The sequence below is a fragment of the Cephus cinctus genome, unplaced genomic scaffold (assembly GCF_000341935.2).
Source record: "Cephus cinctus unplaced genomic scaffold, Ccin1 Ccin1_scaffold0168, whole genome shotgun sequence".
NCBI lineage: Eukaryota > Metazoa > Arthropoda > Insecta > Hymenoptera > Cephidae > Cephus > Cephus cinctus.
The window spans coordinates 370,565-386,049 of record NW_014332892.1 but is presented as its reverse complement, the minus strand read 5'-3'; the positions used below and the strand labels follow the sequence as shown (position 1 = coordinate 386,049).

The 15,485-nt window shown below is 38.4% G+C and overlaps 2 protein-coding genes across 8 annotated transcripts; both read left to right on the top strand.

Moving 5' to 3' along the window:
- Positions 1-68: 68 nt before the first annotated feature.
- On the top strand, positions 69-4,947 carry LOC107264249. Of its 2 annotated transcripts, XM_015732299.2 has the most exons (4): positions 70-498; positions 951-1,811; positions 1,895-2,026; positions 2,134-4,947. In XM_015732299.2, exons 1-4 carry the CDS (start codon positions 147-149, stop codon positions 3,456-3,458), a joined length of 2,670 nt encoding a protein of 889 aa, XP_015587785.1. In that variant the 5' UTR covers positions 70-146; the 3' UTR covers positions 3,459-4,947. The 2 variants fall into 2 exon arrangements, with proteins under 2 accessions (XP_024937115.1, XP_015587785.1); XM_025081347.1 differs by lacking the exon at positions 1,895-2,026 and having other exon boundaries at positions 69-498.
- A 1,631-nt stretch (positions 4,948-6,578) lies between these two features.
- On the top strand, positions 6,579-13,662 carry LOC107264250 (cryptochrome-1). 6 transcript variants are annotated; one of them, XM_015732303.2, is made up of 12 exons: positions 6,579-7,282; positions 9,082-9,196; positions 9,341-9,626; positions 9,706-9,957; positions 10,616-10,800; positions 10,987-11,444; positions 11,524-11,664; positions 11,798-11,949; positions 12,037-12,239; positions 12,419-12,445; positions 12,528-12,729; positions 12,878-13,662. In XM_015732303.2, the coding sequence occupies exons 3-11, from the start codon at positions 9,418-9,420 to the stop codon at positions 12,623-12,625; spliced, it is 1,725 nt and encodes a 574-aa protein (XP_015587789.1). In that variant the 5' UTR covers positions 6,579-7,282; positions 9,082-9,196; positions 9,341-9,417; the 3' UTR covers positions 12,626-12,729; positions 12,878-13,662. The 6 variants fall into 6 exon arrangements, with proteins under 6 accessions (XP_015587789.1, XP_024937119.1, XP_015587790.1 ...); XM_025081351.1 differs by having other exon boundaries at positions 9,082-9,626; positions 10,987-11,216; positions 11,277-11,444; XM_015732304.2 differs by having other exon boundaries at positions 6,579-7,447.
- Positions 13,663-15,485: the final 1,823 nt, after the last annotated feature.

Sequence of the window (15,485 nt, the reverse complement as noted above, 5' to 3'; positions counted from 1 at the left end):
CCCTTAATAATGCTTTATCGACTGAGCCATTAGCTATGAAGTTGCTGTTTCTCCGTATGAGATCCGGTTCCCGTAGACTCGCTTCCTTCGCCCCAGAGAACGAAGTCTGGTGGTGGTGGCAGTGCCTGTGTCGAGAACATGGAAAAATGGCGACGTATTTAAAACGAACGTCAAAATTGTTTGATCTATCGCTATCGCGAGCGTCCGGGGAAGTGAATTTGAGAGACTTGATGTGCCCAGTGTGCAGGGGCATCCTGATTGAACCAGTAACATTGCCCTGTACCCACAGTCTTTGCCTGAGGTGCCTCAAGGGAACTTTCGAACACAACAGTTTAAGTTGTCCCCTCTGCAGAGTACGGGTTGGCTCCTGGTTACGTACAGCTACCAAGTCTGAAACTCTAGTAAACAGCGGGCTTTGGGAGTTCATTCGTACCAGATTTCCTAAAGAGGTCGAGGGAAAGCACAACGGCGACGAGGAGGACATCGAGCTGGACTCTGGTAGGCATCTTCAGCTGAGGAATAAACAAACATAACCTAACCTAACTGCACCTAACTATTATATACAGTCTGAAATCTTAATATCATTTACAGCCGTACTATCGTTTTACGATCATTGTTTAATCAGAATTAATGTTTATGTAAATTCCATTACGTTTTGGAGCATGTTTATATGATGTTATTTTGATCTTAATGTATTATTAGTATTATGGAAAAGTCATTTAATTTTTTGATTTAACATTTTTATCGCACATGAAAGATTTATTGTTGTTATGGCATTACTTATTGTAAAGAAAAATTTTCCAGTAGAATTTCATGAAGCTGTATGGCTGATTCGTGTATTTATCCTATAGAATCATTATTTCACAAAATATTTTACAACTCATTGCGTAAAGTTTATAAATATAAAATCTTTGTGCAATAAAATATCTCTTCTTACTTTTTCCTTCTAGGATTCAGAGCAACAAATAAAATACTTAGTGCGGCTGGAGAAATTCGTAGGGAATATGAGGCGCAACTTCAAATGGCCGAGGAAGAAATGCGACGCAAGCGGGAGGCTGAACGTATTGCTAGTGAAGTTTTAATTCGGAAAATTCAAGCTGAAGAGCAACAGCGAATGGCACAGTTGGCACAAGATCAGTTACTAGCTAAAACATTAGCAAAAAAGCAAGTTGCCGAAAAGAATAAAACAGTTACAAATTACCATACAGATAATTCAGAACTGGAAACTGATAACAGCATGGATGAATCTAAGCCTGATATAAAACTTCTGTCATTGGGAGGTGTTCAAATATCTCAGGTAGATGGTTCAGGTCTGGAAGATGAGAAGCCCATAATAAAATGCAGAGATGGTACCGAACCACGAAAATCGAATATTGCCTTAATATCGAAAATTCGCGTAGAGCGCTACGCCTCCAGTATGAAAGCAGGTGCATCAAGTATATATAAAACCTCACCCGATAAATTCTGCTGTCAAAAATCAATGCCGATACATAACGCCGTTACGCGGACACTGAAGCATCAGGCTGTGCCAAAACTCACTCAACTCAGTAGTTCAAATTATATATCGGAGCCTGGTTGTTCTGGTTCAAAAATTTATAGCATGCAGAGTAAAGAAGAATTGCATGTACCAGATGACGTCCTGAATAGCAAGAAGAAGAGTTTAGGAGTGGAAGTCTGCATGACAGCAGGCGATGACGATGAGAGAATCGGCAGTGCCGAAAGTGCTGGTAGCCATGACAGTATCAATCAAGAAATTCATCATTTCAAACCAATCAAAGCCATGCCAAGAACACCATTAAAAATTTCCTCCGGTAAGTCGCACGACAGCGAGGACGTACAAAAATATTTAGTGTATACGAAATTTAACGGGTGCTGCCCCTTCTGGTTGTTACAGACGGCAGGCAAATAGATCCGAAGTTAATTAGAGTCGTTCCCATCTTGAAACGAGCGTCCAATACCGTGCCAAAACCTCCGTCACCAACTCATTTGAAAAGAATGTTTGGTTGTTCCTGGAGTGCCTTTAGAGGTAAACATTTTTGCCATTCGTAGAATTGTATTCAGTACGCGTTCACAAGTATCTTTTACTCTTAAACGTACAAATGGACATTACGATTTTGCGTATCTGTGTTTCAGGCAAGACGAGACAAGACTTGAAGACAAAGCAGAGTCCAACCAGTGAAGAAAGTGTTGAAATGGAAATTACCAGGAAGCCCTCAACGTCCTTACTCCAATCACAGAGCATCTCCAATAAACTGGTGAAATCTCACGTATCTGATACGGTGCGAAGGCTTGATCTTGCCTCTGAGCTGTCATTTGATAGTAACAAGAATTACACAAAACCTATAAATAAAATAATAAATGGCACTAAAGTAAGCAAGAAGTTGATCCTTGACGAAGGATTAGATGCTGGTAAGGTAAACAAGACCTGGAAGTCTCAAGTAAGAAATGGTATCCTTGCGAAATCTAGACGGCGAAAGAACTCCTGGGCAGATAGAAAAGACCCAGTCTACACGTTAGATTCAAAAGACCTTGATGAAGAAAATGAAGAATTTGAGACCGATAAGAACTTCACATGTTCATCAGAGCGAGCAGATACGTATCCCAGTGATCAACCTGAACTCTCAGAAGATGACACAGCAGTCGAAAACATAGCCGAAAGGATCAAAAACCGAAAAGTAAATCACGTCAAGGAAGTATCTCCAAGTATACAAAATCCAGTGCCGGAAACTGAGCCCTCCCGACGAAGTACAAGGCGGAAAAGAGGTCCAAGTAAAACAGACATCGAGAACACTATCTACGTAGAATTATCAGAAAACTCCGAGGTTAAATCCAAGAGAAAGAACCCACCAAAATCTGGTTCTAAAGCAAAGCGACAAAGGGTTCACAGAACCACACGCGTTGTGATAGATTCCTCGACGGAGATGACAACGATGCCACGGAAATCTACAAGGATGATCAAACAGACCACAAAGAGAACGACCAGGAACGCAAGGAAGAATCTCAGTGCGGATGAAGTCGACAAGAAGCCCAGTGAAAATACTTATGACATTTTACTCGATAATTGTAACGATCCAAGATCTAACGGATGTTCATCGCAGATGACGAATGTCCAGATGGAAGTAATAAATGATGACAATACCAATAGTCCGACTGACGATGATGTTATCAAGGAACAAGAAAATATGGAAAGGCTACTTCTACAAGAGATGAAAGATTTTAAATTAGCCTGTAGATTGCAAGCGAAGTTCGATGAAATGGAAAGAATCGCAGGTCGAACTAGAGGTTCTAGAAGAGCTCTAGAAAGTGAAAACATCGAATTGGGTTTTTATCCTGTGGATATTGGGCGAAGCATCAATGAACTACCTAACGTTCGCACTGCCAATCAATCAAGAAGCGATCAAACTACAAGGAGTCACAATAAACAGCGTCGAAGGCCTCAGAGACGTGCACTTAAATAAGAGACAAATATATTGAGACATTTAATACGAGCCCTCCAAAATGGATGTTCCTATACATAATATATGCATGCATGCATGGACACGGACATACACAATTAATCATACAGGTTACACACCGATATATATACATAAATACGTTAAACGTAGAAGTTAACGTTCTTGAAATTCGATAAACATTGTATTATATTTTATCGATCTTAACAAAATTATTTGCGTCGAATTAACATGCGTACCTGGATAGTTTTGGGTTGACTATAATTAAGGAAAACCGAATTCACCGATTGAGGTTTCATTCCCCAAGACTATTTAAGATTTTTTTTTTCTTTTTTTTCGAGAAAGCGAATGCCTATTAAGTAACGAGGACTTCACAATGGAGGCGTATAATTTCGAAGTATAGAAGTGGCAATATTAAGGAACTTCAGGAATTATAATGCGCTCCAATATCTTCAACCGCGCAATGTTTATCTGTAAACTACATATACATATATATTGGACTGTATATTTGACGTGGCTTTCCTGATCGCTGAATTTTCTTTTTCTTTTTTATATCATTTAATAATAATTCGTTTTGGAATTCGTAGAACGTTAGCCGCGTATTGACGACACTCACTTCGAGCAAGTCAGTGTATTTAAAAAAAAACAAAACGAAAAAGAAAGTGAGTAACGACACAAAGAAATGAATTAATCGTGCTTTGTCTTTTTCTTTTTAATCGAGGAGTACGCTTTTAATTCTACAATGTGCTCAGGTTGGCGACAGACAGCTATTTTTTATATACGAAATCCTTAAGCCCTCCCTATCTGTTATATCGTGAAGCTTACAAACCCCTTGGAACATCCTCACGTGTTATATGTATTTGTGTAAATTCTTGATACCAGTTAATCGCCATATAGGCCCTTACTCATACCTCTCTTTTAACGTTAAGAGACGTCTTTTATCGACTGCTATCTGCTGTCTTTTAACGACTAATAGACGTCTCTTAACGCTAAAAGAGAGGTATGAGTAAGGGCAATAGACTTCATATATTCAGGATTGATGAAACTCGATTCTTATCGTAAACGGGACTGTATTGAATTTCGTAATTCATAGAAGAAGAAAAAACTGTTGACAATTGATACGATTAAATTTCCATAAAGCAATATCTCTTCCTTGTCAGCTTCCATGTATACAAGTATTTATCAGTATGGTACCGCTTACTGTATACAAATTTGAAGAAAATGTCTCGGATTTATTAATTCTGAATATTTATGTTATTTTATCATACACGCGCCAAGGTATCCGAAGAAAAATTATTACTAAGCGGAATTGTCAATGCATACACGCAGCATACTGTAAGATTAATTTTTAATCACAGATTAATAATTTTTACTAGCCGATGCACGTCTGAATTATGTTTACTTATATTTTTCATTCGACAATTATCTTTGACTAGAGCAATATAAAATAAATCTTTGTCTTTCATCGTGAGTGACAGGATTACGAAAATCTGTATCACGTCGTACTTTTGATTTGTATATAATCTACGGGAAATTTTAGAGCGTATTACCCGATTTTTCGTATTTTTTTTGTCGTTTGAGTAAAAAAAATGAAAATGGTGACGCATAAATACATTTTGGAAATACGAGAGTGCCGACGTAGCAAAAGGCACAAATGGATCGATCCTTCCTTTTCTTTTTATAGATTTAAGTCATACGAGAGTGTCTTTACCTGTTCGCGACATCTTGTCTAGGATTGTAAGTTACACTCCCTTATATTAGTCTTTCAATTTCTTTTCAAAACATTTTTTTTGTATATGAATTTAGATATTGCATGAATTAAAAGTTAGACACGAGTTTACGAAACTCGCACAAGAAAATTTGGTATTAGGTATCGTGGGGATATACGACTTTTTGAAAGGATCGTTATCGGTGCGTCGTGATTTTTGAAAATTATGAGCGTGGAGAAGTCGTACTAAAAACGTACTAAGCTCTATATACTGTAAGGAAATAAAGGAAAGAAAGAAAGAAACAAAAAAAATATACGAATGGAAATTACGAAAAGAAATACAATTATGTATAGACAAAAAAATATCTAGAGTTATAGATCAACAAAATACTATGAAATATTATGTATTAATAACGGATTATTAATAGACTTTAATGATGCGTAGTCTTAAATTCAACGGCAAAATGAATAAATGAATAACAAAGAAACTCACTATGGATTTTTAGCAAGAGACAGTTTTATACATACGTTATACACACAAATATATATATATATATATATATATATAATATATAATGCAATTTATGGTACATGGTGTGGCAAAAGTAACAGAAGCTTTCACGTTAGATTAATGAGAGAAAAGGGAATTACTTGTGTTACTTTTTGATACGCTCTGTACGTTAGAATAAAGTAAAATAACAATAACAAACCTCAAAGTAATAGTTATACCTATATAATGAAAATAGTTTAGATTTAACAGCAGTGGTATAATAACTAATTGAATTATAAAAGACAAAAGAAGTTGTTCGAACGAACGTAAAATTATAATACACGTACTGGCCTTTCTCAGCTGTAGTTATCTGATAGCGCGAAAGAAAAACCTTAAGCACCATCTAGTGGGACGTGCCTGAAACTACTTGAATGAAAATAAATGTCCTAAGAAAAATCGAAAAATCTTTAAAATGATCAAAATCTTACCGGGTTACCGACAGGTCCTAATTTTTACTTTTCATTGGTTGGTAAGAAGGTATCCCTATCGGAATTGAGAAAAAGTTTGCCCTGATCGAAAATGGCGTGCGAAAAAATTAAGTGACAAGAAAAGAACAAGCATTTCTCTGCGTGAATATTTACCATGTTCATTGTACCCAAGAGTGATTTAATAAAATAATATTATTACACACTCATCTTAATTGTGTTTGGAAAAAAAAGAAGATTAAAAAGACTCTCCGAAACATTCCTACGTCGAGCAACAGCGTCATGGATATTATTAAGAGTAAAAATCCTTGTAACACTTCTTACGTAAGACTTACAACAACAAATAGTGAAATTGTCCTAGGAAAACACCTGACTGAAATTCCCATAACAATTTCCCCAAATGTATATCAAGCAGTAAGTTTACATCTTTATCTAGATCACAAGTCCTTTGACACCTGCCCCAAGGAATTCACTAGAGTTCTATCCAAAACGTCAATACCCTGAACATCAATCAAATTCACTAACGTTACCAAATTTTATCCAAAATCCTTGATTCTATTTTTACCAACGCAATATAGAAGCACTTTGACGGAACAACGTGACAACAGAATGAATTCCAAACTTAGGCTGTCTCATCCAGGGAAGCGGAGAATCTGGTAAACTGATGTACCAGATCCAGCATTAATTGTCCGTATTATTTTCCCAGAGTTCATGAGTAAATAGAAACAATTATTAAACCATATTTTAAGTGCAATTTAGAAGTGACGCAAGGATGTGGCGAAAATAAATGAAAGGACGAAGAACTTGGAACGTACGACTCAGTGAGAAGGCAGCAGACCACGGCGGCTGCAACGTGACTTTCTTACCACGTGACAAAATCAACCAATCGTATTGCTCGCGAAATCCGCGGTCACGTTGCTTTTGGCGTGGTTTCTATATTTCCCTTCGCACTCTGCAACCTCCAAGACCCCCTGACAGCCACCAAGTTCTGTTGGCCTTAACAATCAGCAGTACCGCGCGAGCAGCTCATATTGACAGTGTATTTTTTGTGATGTGATTTATTTTCGTATGTGAACTTTCAACGGAGCAATTACTTAAGATTCTTGTTGTGAACGAATCCTTCTTTGTCTTTACTATAGATAAGACGGTGAGCCATACCGATATCCGATTCCTTCTAGGATTCCATATATGCAATACTGAGAATATATAATCTTGAGTGCTAATTCAAATATTTTTGAAACTCATGCACTGTTATCAGTTTACCAATTCTAAATATACTCAATGGTCTACAGCATTCATTAATTATATGCTAGTGAGTTACCTATTTTCCATGATCATTGCTTTTAATAATTTTCAAATTATATCTTTATATAATTTTACCAAGAGGCAAATATTCGAGTGCCTAGATCCGTTTCCACCGTACGATATTTTACTCTGTCGGTAATTCCTAACAGAATTGTGCGCTACTGGCATTGTCTCTGTAAGTTACAGCTTGATTGGTACGACTTTTTGTTATTCCTAATTGATTTTCATTCAGTAAATATTCTTTTCTATTTCTCATTTGGTAATGAAATGCTTCACATATAAATTTGTAGGATCCTGTAATATCGACCGATCGAATCGTCGCGACTCTATGCGTTAGAAGAGAAAAATGCTTGTATGTACGCATTTCTTACGAGAAGCTTCAACATCCTTTTACGTATCTTCAAGTCATCTTGACTTCGTTTCTATATTCATCTATCAGCAAAATACGTTAGCATTAATAACCTCCCTCGGATTCTAAGCTGATTAGTACGCGAGACAAAGCACACTAATTATTAGACAGCAGAAGAAACTGTCAAGCGATGTCTGCTTCAGACGTTGGAACTAGAGTACGCTCGATGTGATACGTACCCCATATTATAATTTGCAGTTGCGAGTTTCAGAAGACGTAGTATATACGTACGTACATAAACGCTTATATATTATACATATATTTTACCGGTCCATAGCGGTTATGCAATTTCACCGTGCATGGTTAGTAAAGTAGCCTGGTACTTATACATATATAATAAATAGATAGCGAGCATAACCTGTACTTAATGGCCAAGAACTTATCTAACAGAGTGGACCCTTTGATGCCCTTGACATTGTAACTTATAGGCAATAATCGAATTACATAACGTTTACCTATCAACGTAACGAGCCCTACGTTAATCATTCGGCTTCGTTCGCCTCTCTAGATCTATTATATAACGCTTCATTATCGAATGTAAAATACTAATGACATAAAAGCCCGTTTATCATCAGGTAATTTTTTTCTTTTATGTCGGTGGACTCAAAAAAGGTTTTTTGTTAATTTTCAACTGTTCAAGGTGAGCAAACAATTAAATCCTAATTAATCATACAACGTCACGTGGCGATGCACACAGTTTAAAGGATTTTGCTATTAGACGATGAGATTTTGAATCCTTTACTCATTGACGTAAACATCCATAGGTTTGTTGACGTCACGGTATAACGTCAATGTTACGTGGTCACGTTTTCCAGATACGGCCCTTTCTACCTTCTGCACGTCGGACTGTGGGTGAGGAGTATATACTGAATACTCCTGCCGTCTCCTCGTCTCATTCAACACTTAACACCCTTAGACCCTGCCTCTCATCCCTTTGTTGAGGGTCGACATCATCCCCTTTCGCAAAACGATACCAGGAGATTTGCAATTATTATTGTAGTTTCACTGAAGGATCCAGCTTATCCATGATAGTCTCTGGTATTCTGGAGTCGGCGCTTGTTCATTTTTGATCCTCTTTTCGTTATCCCGGTCGGAGATATCTGTGGTATAATAAAAATACAGTTAAGCTAACCCGGTTGGTCATGAGGCATTCGATTGAATATTCGCGTGCTTTAGTAGATATAAAATGATATCGTAATGGCGACTGTTTAACATAGTGAGTTTTTGTTTAGTTCAGCATATATTGCAGCAGACAGCAAGTATATATTTAACGTATACGTGAGACCAGACGTGTTAGATACGTGACGACCAAATGCACGAGAACGTTTTACCGTGATAAACTGATAGGTGAGAGAAGAGATTTTTTTGTGCGGAGGATATAGTGTTGAATGAAATTTAAAAAAAAATTGTCAAAAATATTTTCTACACTACTATAAATATAATATATAATGTAAGTTGTTTTAAAGAATGTGATGAAAACGTTTATAAAAGTGTTATGCAGATGACTGTTTATTATGGGACTATCGGATAGTGATTAAGTTCCCAGTGCGCACGTGAGTTATCGAGAGATGACCGGAAGTCGTAAAATATATGATGAGGGGAGCCAGATGCAAGATGACGGCAGAAAACATACAGTTCACTGGTTTCGAAAAGGACTTCGTCTCCATGATAATCCATCTTTACAAGAAGGTTTGGTTGGAGCATCCACTTTCCGTTGTATCTTCGTCCTGGATCCATGGTTTGCCGGAAGTACCAATGTTGGCATAAATAAATGGAGGTAAGGTTCACATTTCTTGGATATATGGGCTGTTACTATAATTAAGGATTATTGTTATTGGCAATATTTTTATTTGCAGATTTTTACTGCAATGCCTGGAGGACCTGGACAGCTCGCTCAGGAAGCTGAATTCTCGTTTGTTCGTGATTCGTGGTCAACCAGCGGATGCCTTGCCGAAACTGTTCAAGGAATGGGGAACTACGAATCTGACCTTTGAGGAAGATCCTGAACCATTTGGCCGCGTGCGGGATCACAACATCTCGGCACTCTGTAAGGAGCTGGGTATCTCGGTGGTTCAGAAAGTTTCACACACTCTCTACAAGTTGGATCAGTGAGTCCAGAACGTTTGGTTATTTTAATGATGGATCCTGACAATCAGATAAATCCTGAGACTCGATTAATCCGTGGATTGTAAGACGATCAGGACGAGTCAAACCTTTATATACATATTTTGATACGGAGATTTTTATTTATATACTTTATGGATTTATGTAATATTACCTGCTCAGGTTATTAGGCAAAGAGATCGGTGGATAAGAAGGTTTATTAGATCCTGATTAAAACTGAAAAAGGTTGATAAAAAGATACGTGAAACACAGTTAACTTACCTCTTAAAACTCCGGATATTATATACCATTTGCCATAGGGAAAAATTGAATTTCTTGGGTAAAACTAGACTGCAAATATGATGGCTACCGGTATTCATACGCTGTGATGTGCTATACTCTCTAGCTCCAATGGGAACTGCAGCATGGTCCTTCGGGAATGTGGAAGATTGCCAATGGAATTTCCAGTCCTTGTTCCGAACGATTTTTATAGGACTTTTCTCTGCTTTCTTTTTCAATCCATTCCACGGCTTTTAACAGGCTTTACGCGATGCTTCGAGTTTTCCATTAGATTCACTGACAATGTGCCAAGGACAGTTAGCGTGGATCGTAATGAGGTTAACCTCTATTGTGTTTAATTGCAAAGTCTTTTTATCTTTTTAGGATCATTGAGAAGAATGGTGGAAAACCACCGTTGACCTATCATCAGTTTCAGAATGTGGTTGCCAGTATGGATCCACCGCAATCTCCGGTAGTTACAGTCACTTCTGGTTGTGTAGGAAATGCTTACACACCTTTAAAGGATGATCACGATGAGATTTATGGCGTCCCGACGCTTGAGGAACTAGGTGATGATTTATTTGACATATTTCAATAGTCCAAGTAAATTTGACTATGTTCAATTTAATCATCTTTAATCTTTTACGGATATTACAACTGTGTACAAGAAACGAATAACGTAACCTTTACCATTGGCATATTGAAAATCCTATGATTACTAGAATACGTTATTCTAACCTATATTCTATTTTTAGGTTTCGATACAGAAGGTCTTTTGCCTCCTGTCTGGGTCGGTGGCGAAAGTGAAGCTCTGGCCAGGTTAGAACGTCATCTGGAAAGAAAAGCCTGGGTAGCGAGTTTTGGTCGGCCGAAGATGACACCCCAGTCTTTATTACCAAGTCAAACCGGATTGTCGCCCTATTTACGATTTGGCTGCCTGAGTACACGACTCTTTTATTATCAATTGACAGATTTGTACAAAAAGGTACGGTTCGTAATTATGCGTGGATTTTATCATTTTCAGATTATAACCTTGTATTTTCAGATTAAAAAGACCGTGCCGCCTTTGTCACTACATGGACAACTGTTATGGCGGGAATTTTTCTACTGTGCCGCGACCAAGAATCCTAATTTTGACAAGATGCAAGGAAATCCCATATGCGTTCAAATACCCTGGGACAGGAACGTCGAGGCTCTGGCCAAATGGGCTAACGTTAGTAGTTTCCCAGAATCGATGGAAATGGCTATCAAACGGTTAAGTCTTCAGCTTGGTCTTGTCTCCTTTTGCGTAGGGACAGACGGGCTTTCCTTGGATCGACGCCATAATGACACAGCTCAGGGAGGAAGGTTGGATCCATCACCTGGCCAGACACGCAGTGGCATGCTTTCTAACTAGAGGAGACCTTTGGATCTCTTGGGAAGAAGGGATGAAGGTAAAATATCATAATGTCACAATGTCATTGGCATTTAGAGCGATATTTAATGCTCTTCTTATACTGTATATTATATACGTATACACAGTAGTGGGACAATTCGATTTTTACTAGCTCTCTTTTTTTATTCAAGGTATTTGACGAACTTCTCCTCGATGCTGATTGGTCCGTTAATGCTGGGATGTGGATGTGGTTATCCTGCAGTTCATTCTTTCAGCAATTCTTTCATTGTTACTGTCCAGTTCGATTTGGCAGAAAGGCTGACCCTAATGGCGACTATATACGGTAGCTTTCTCATCGGTTTTCCTTCAGTCGTCGTCAAATCAAATTTCGTGGCTTCGAATTTAAACTATTCTTTTCACTTGTAATTAGACGCTATCTACCCATTCTCAAAAATTTTCCTACGAGATACATACACGACCCTTGGAATGCACCACTCAGTGTGCAACGAGCAGCCAAATGTATTATAGGACGAGAATACTCGTTGCCAATGGTGAATCATAGCAAGAGTTCGAGGATCAATATTGAGCGTATGAAGCAGGTTTACCAACAATTGAACAAGTACAGGGGCAACGGTGAGTGTAAGTTATGAGATGCAGAAGTGTCGATGAAAGACGGGTGCAATTTTTTTGCTGAATAATTATTTTTCAAGTTCTGTGAAATATTTCCATCACTAAGAAAAATATATCATTGAACTTTTTCTAAGTACGAGACTAATAAACAGTATTAATTTTATTTTTCATATTTCCTTCAGGAACATCTTTAAAGGGAGAAGGAATTGGTGAGTTTATTTTCATTATTGACACGATTACGGATCACGTGGTTAGGTATTTAATTTTGGATTTTTTTAAAAACAAAAATAGGTTCGCTGAGCATAATTCCTACTGACAAAGTAGAAGTTGCCTTAAGTCCTGAAGCTAACCGGAAGATGGACGTGAAAGATGTAAGGATGCAGCAGTAACGAATTGCGAAAAAAGTTGAATAAACGTAATTAAAAAATAGCAAGAGGAAAACACGAAAACACTAAAGGCAGTGGTCACAATGAGCGTCGAGGGATGTGCAAAGGTCCGCGCAAAGTATTTGTATTATTTATTTTATTCCTTTCCTGTATCATGATTTTTATAATATTTTTTACGACACAACCAAGGATTTTCACGGTTGATTATTCAAAATCCATATAACTTTAATACTTCCCTTATTCTTCTTCCTCTAGAATAATTTGGCAAGGGTTCTCCGTGTATAAATTCAGATACGTGTACGAAGAAATCTCGCGTGATAACGCGTCGTCAAGATAATGCCAACACAAGAAGAGAGGGAAAAGGAAAGTAAATACAGGGTGACATAGAAATACTAGTTCACCCTTACTCACCATGTGCCTAGAGCAAGACAATCGATTACTATCAGTAGCAGTGACGTCGTTTAACACCGAAGGAACTTTGAGCCTAAACCATGAATGAATTTGACTAAGTCGCTAAGACCAAATCCACCGAATTCAGTGTATCTCCCCATCGCAAATCTACCCACTGCTTACTAACCTATCTGGGCTAGCAACCATTCTACGGATAATGTATGTTGCTAGACGTGTGAGATGGGCGTGGGATCCTAATCCTCACCCAACGACTCGTGGGAATTGTCGAGAGAAGGGATTATCAAGGCAATGCAAGAGACTTACGCCGCTGGCGCATGCAATGTATTCTTACTACTGTAAATAGTGATTATACGTTACAAATAGGAGGGTTACTCTGTGCGAATATTCGCAAACGAATACTGGAGAATTATTGCGAAATCGTGGATTACATTTATACTTACCATATCTCTGTATCTACATGGAAACAGAAACTTCAGGACCAATGAAACTCGACCGAAGTGCGGTCTTAATCGGCATTGGTGAAAGGTGGAATTTGTATAAAGGTGATTAAGCGGTGGCATCGTACAAAGTGACGTAGAGCAGCAAATAAAATGAATGAATTATCGTAAGGATTTCATGTCAACAAATGATATATTTTTAGTGCCTATACAGTGAGTTCTTGCCTCCTCTAGTTTTACAGTACATTTCTCATTAGATTTAAACAATTACAAATGAATATTCTCCAACACTCAAAATGTAACTAATTCTCACCCTCCCTTCGTCTTACAAATGATTACATAGTTTGGTGGTTGTTGCTTATCTCATTTTTTTTAAATCTCATTCGTCTCCTCGCGATAATCATAATCATAACCGCAACGATAATAATCATAGTAATATCGTTATTATTCGTAGAGTACGTTTCTCGTATCCCGTTATCGTCTAATCGCTCTCCTACGCCTCTACTTTTTCTCTCACTCTCATCCATTCGAATTCTCTCTTTCTTTCACTTTTTCTTTTGACCTTATACTCTCTCTCTCTCTCGCTCTCAGTCTCTCCCCGTGACGTACATAACTTTGTGAAAATAAATCAATTACCGTGTACCAACGTAAACGATAACATTCTCTCAAGTAGGATTACCTCGGAACGCGTAGATGCATTCTTCTGTTTTTTTCTTTTATCATCTTAAAGATTGTTGGCTGCACGTTAATCGATTGGATTTATTATTTTTTTTATGGTACAGCGTGATAAGGTTGCGAAGTTCATTCGGCAATCCTGCACAGTATACATCACACGTGACTCTCTCATTCTCTCTCATTCTCATACTAGCACTCTCCTTCACTCGCTCTCTACCATTCTAATAAACTACGGAGGCCCGAATCCTCAGCCGTTCCTGAATCTCGATTCGCATTCGACCCTCGATTCAGAGAATCGATAAGAGTCGCACGCGATATCGTGGAGAACGATTATACGCCGATGGGAATTAAAGTGACGAAGGGCGGTAGTTCGTACGACGTGAAAATATAAATGGAATTAAGGAATAATCGGCTATTCGTATAATTGGCATTGCCATAAGAGAACGAAAAAAAAGAATCGCCGAATCGAGCAATCGCACGCTGGCCGCGAGTTACGTTTTATGTACATGTGACGCCGCGAGGAAGTCAAAGTGTCTCTTTATCTTTTTCATTATTCAAAATCTCCGTCACTTCAAAATCTCTCCGTAGTCCATCACGACGTCCGCCGACGTCGCCGAATACCCTTTGTGTATTTTTTTCACTCTCAAATCCCACCGCGCACCCTTCGCCACCACGGCTAGAAAATAAAGTTCAGGTAAGTATCGACGAGGACTCGGGCCCTTAACAAGACCGGTATTAACATCGGCCGGAAAAACGATATTTCTCATCGCAACGCCATTATTATTACAATGTCGTTCCTGTGTGTGTCGTGCTGTCTTATTACAATTATTGTTGTGTCTTTATTATTATTGTTATTAATCGTCAAACTTATCACTCGCGCAGTCGCAGGGATTTCTCTTCGATTCGTTCGGCGTTAGAAATTTTGCTTCGAGAGCCATACTCTTTTTTATTTGTTTCTTTTTTCTTAACCTAAATCTGTCGCGTCGGCTTATCGCGTACGACGCCGCGACAAATGCGGCACCGGTATGCGCCGATCGACCTTTGCTAGCTATCCCGTGAATCGTGAACAATTTTTTAGTGGTTTCTATTTTTTATTGCCTTGCGTAAAGATGTTCGTCGGCCTGCGTCGCCGTGACGGACGGATCGTGACTGCGACCGGTCGCGAGAAAATCGGCGGGGAGACCCTGGCTTGACCGGATGGGCGGAATTTTTCTGTTAGGATTCGTATATAGATGGCGATGCGTTTAAAATTTACGCGTATAATACGCACGGGATTGGCAATGGCGTTCGGCGTTGCACATCGGTGACTTTGAAATTTGTTTTCTAACCACTTTGAACTG

What these genes read in the sequence shown, in the direction of transcription:
- LOC107264249 (XM_015732299.2), top strand. Translation starts at nt 147, where the DNA reads ATGGCGACGTATTTAAAACGAACGTCAAAATTGTTTGATCTATCGCTA. An exon ending in ACCATTAAAAATTTCCTCCG is followed by an intron (nt 1,812 to 1,894) that starts GTAAGTCGCACG and finishes TGGTTGTTACAG; the next exon opens with ACGGCAGGCAAATAGATCCG. An exon ending in TTCCTGGAGTGCCTTTAGAG is followed by an intron (nt 2,027 to 2,133) that starts GTAAACATTTTT and finishes TCTGTGTTTCAG; the next exon opens with GCAAGACGAGACAAGACTTG.
- LOC107264250 (XM_015732303.2), top strand. Translation starts at nt 9,418, where the DNA reads ATGACCGGAAGTCGTAAAATATATGATGAGGGGAGCCAGATGCAAGAT. An exon ending in GAACAAGTACAGGGGCAACG is followed by an intron (nt 12,240 to 12,418) that starts GTGAGTGTAAGT and finishes TATTTCCTTCAG; the next exon opens with GAACATCTTTAAAGGGAGAA. An exon ending in TTTAAAGGGAGAAGGAATTG is followed by an intron (nt 12,446 to 12,527) that starts GTGAGTTTATTT and finishes AAACAAAAATAG; the next exon opens with GTTCGCTGAGCATAATTCCT.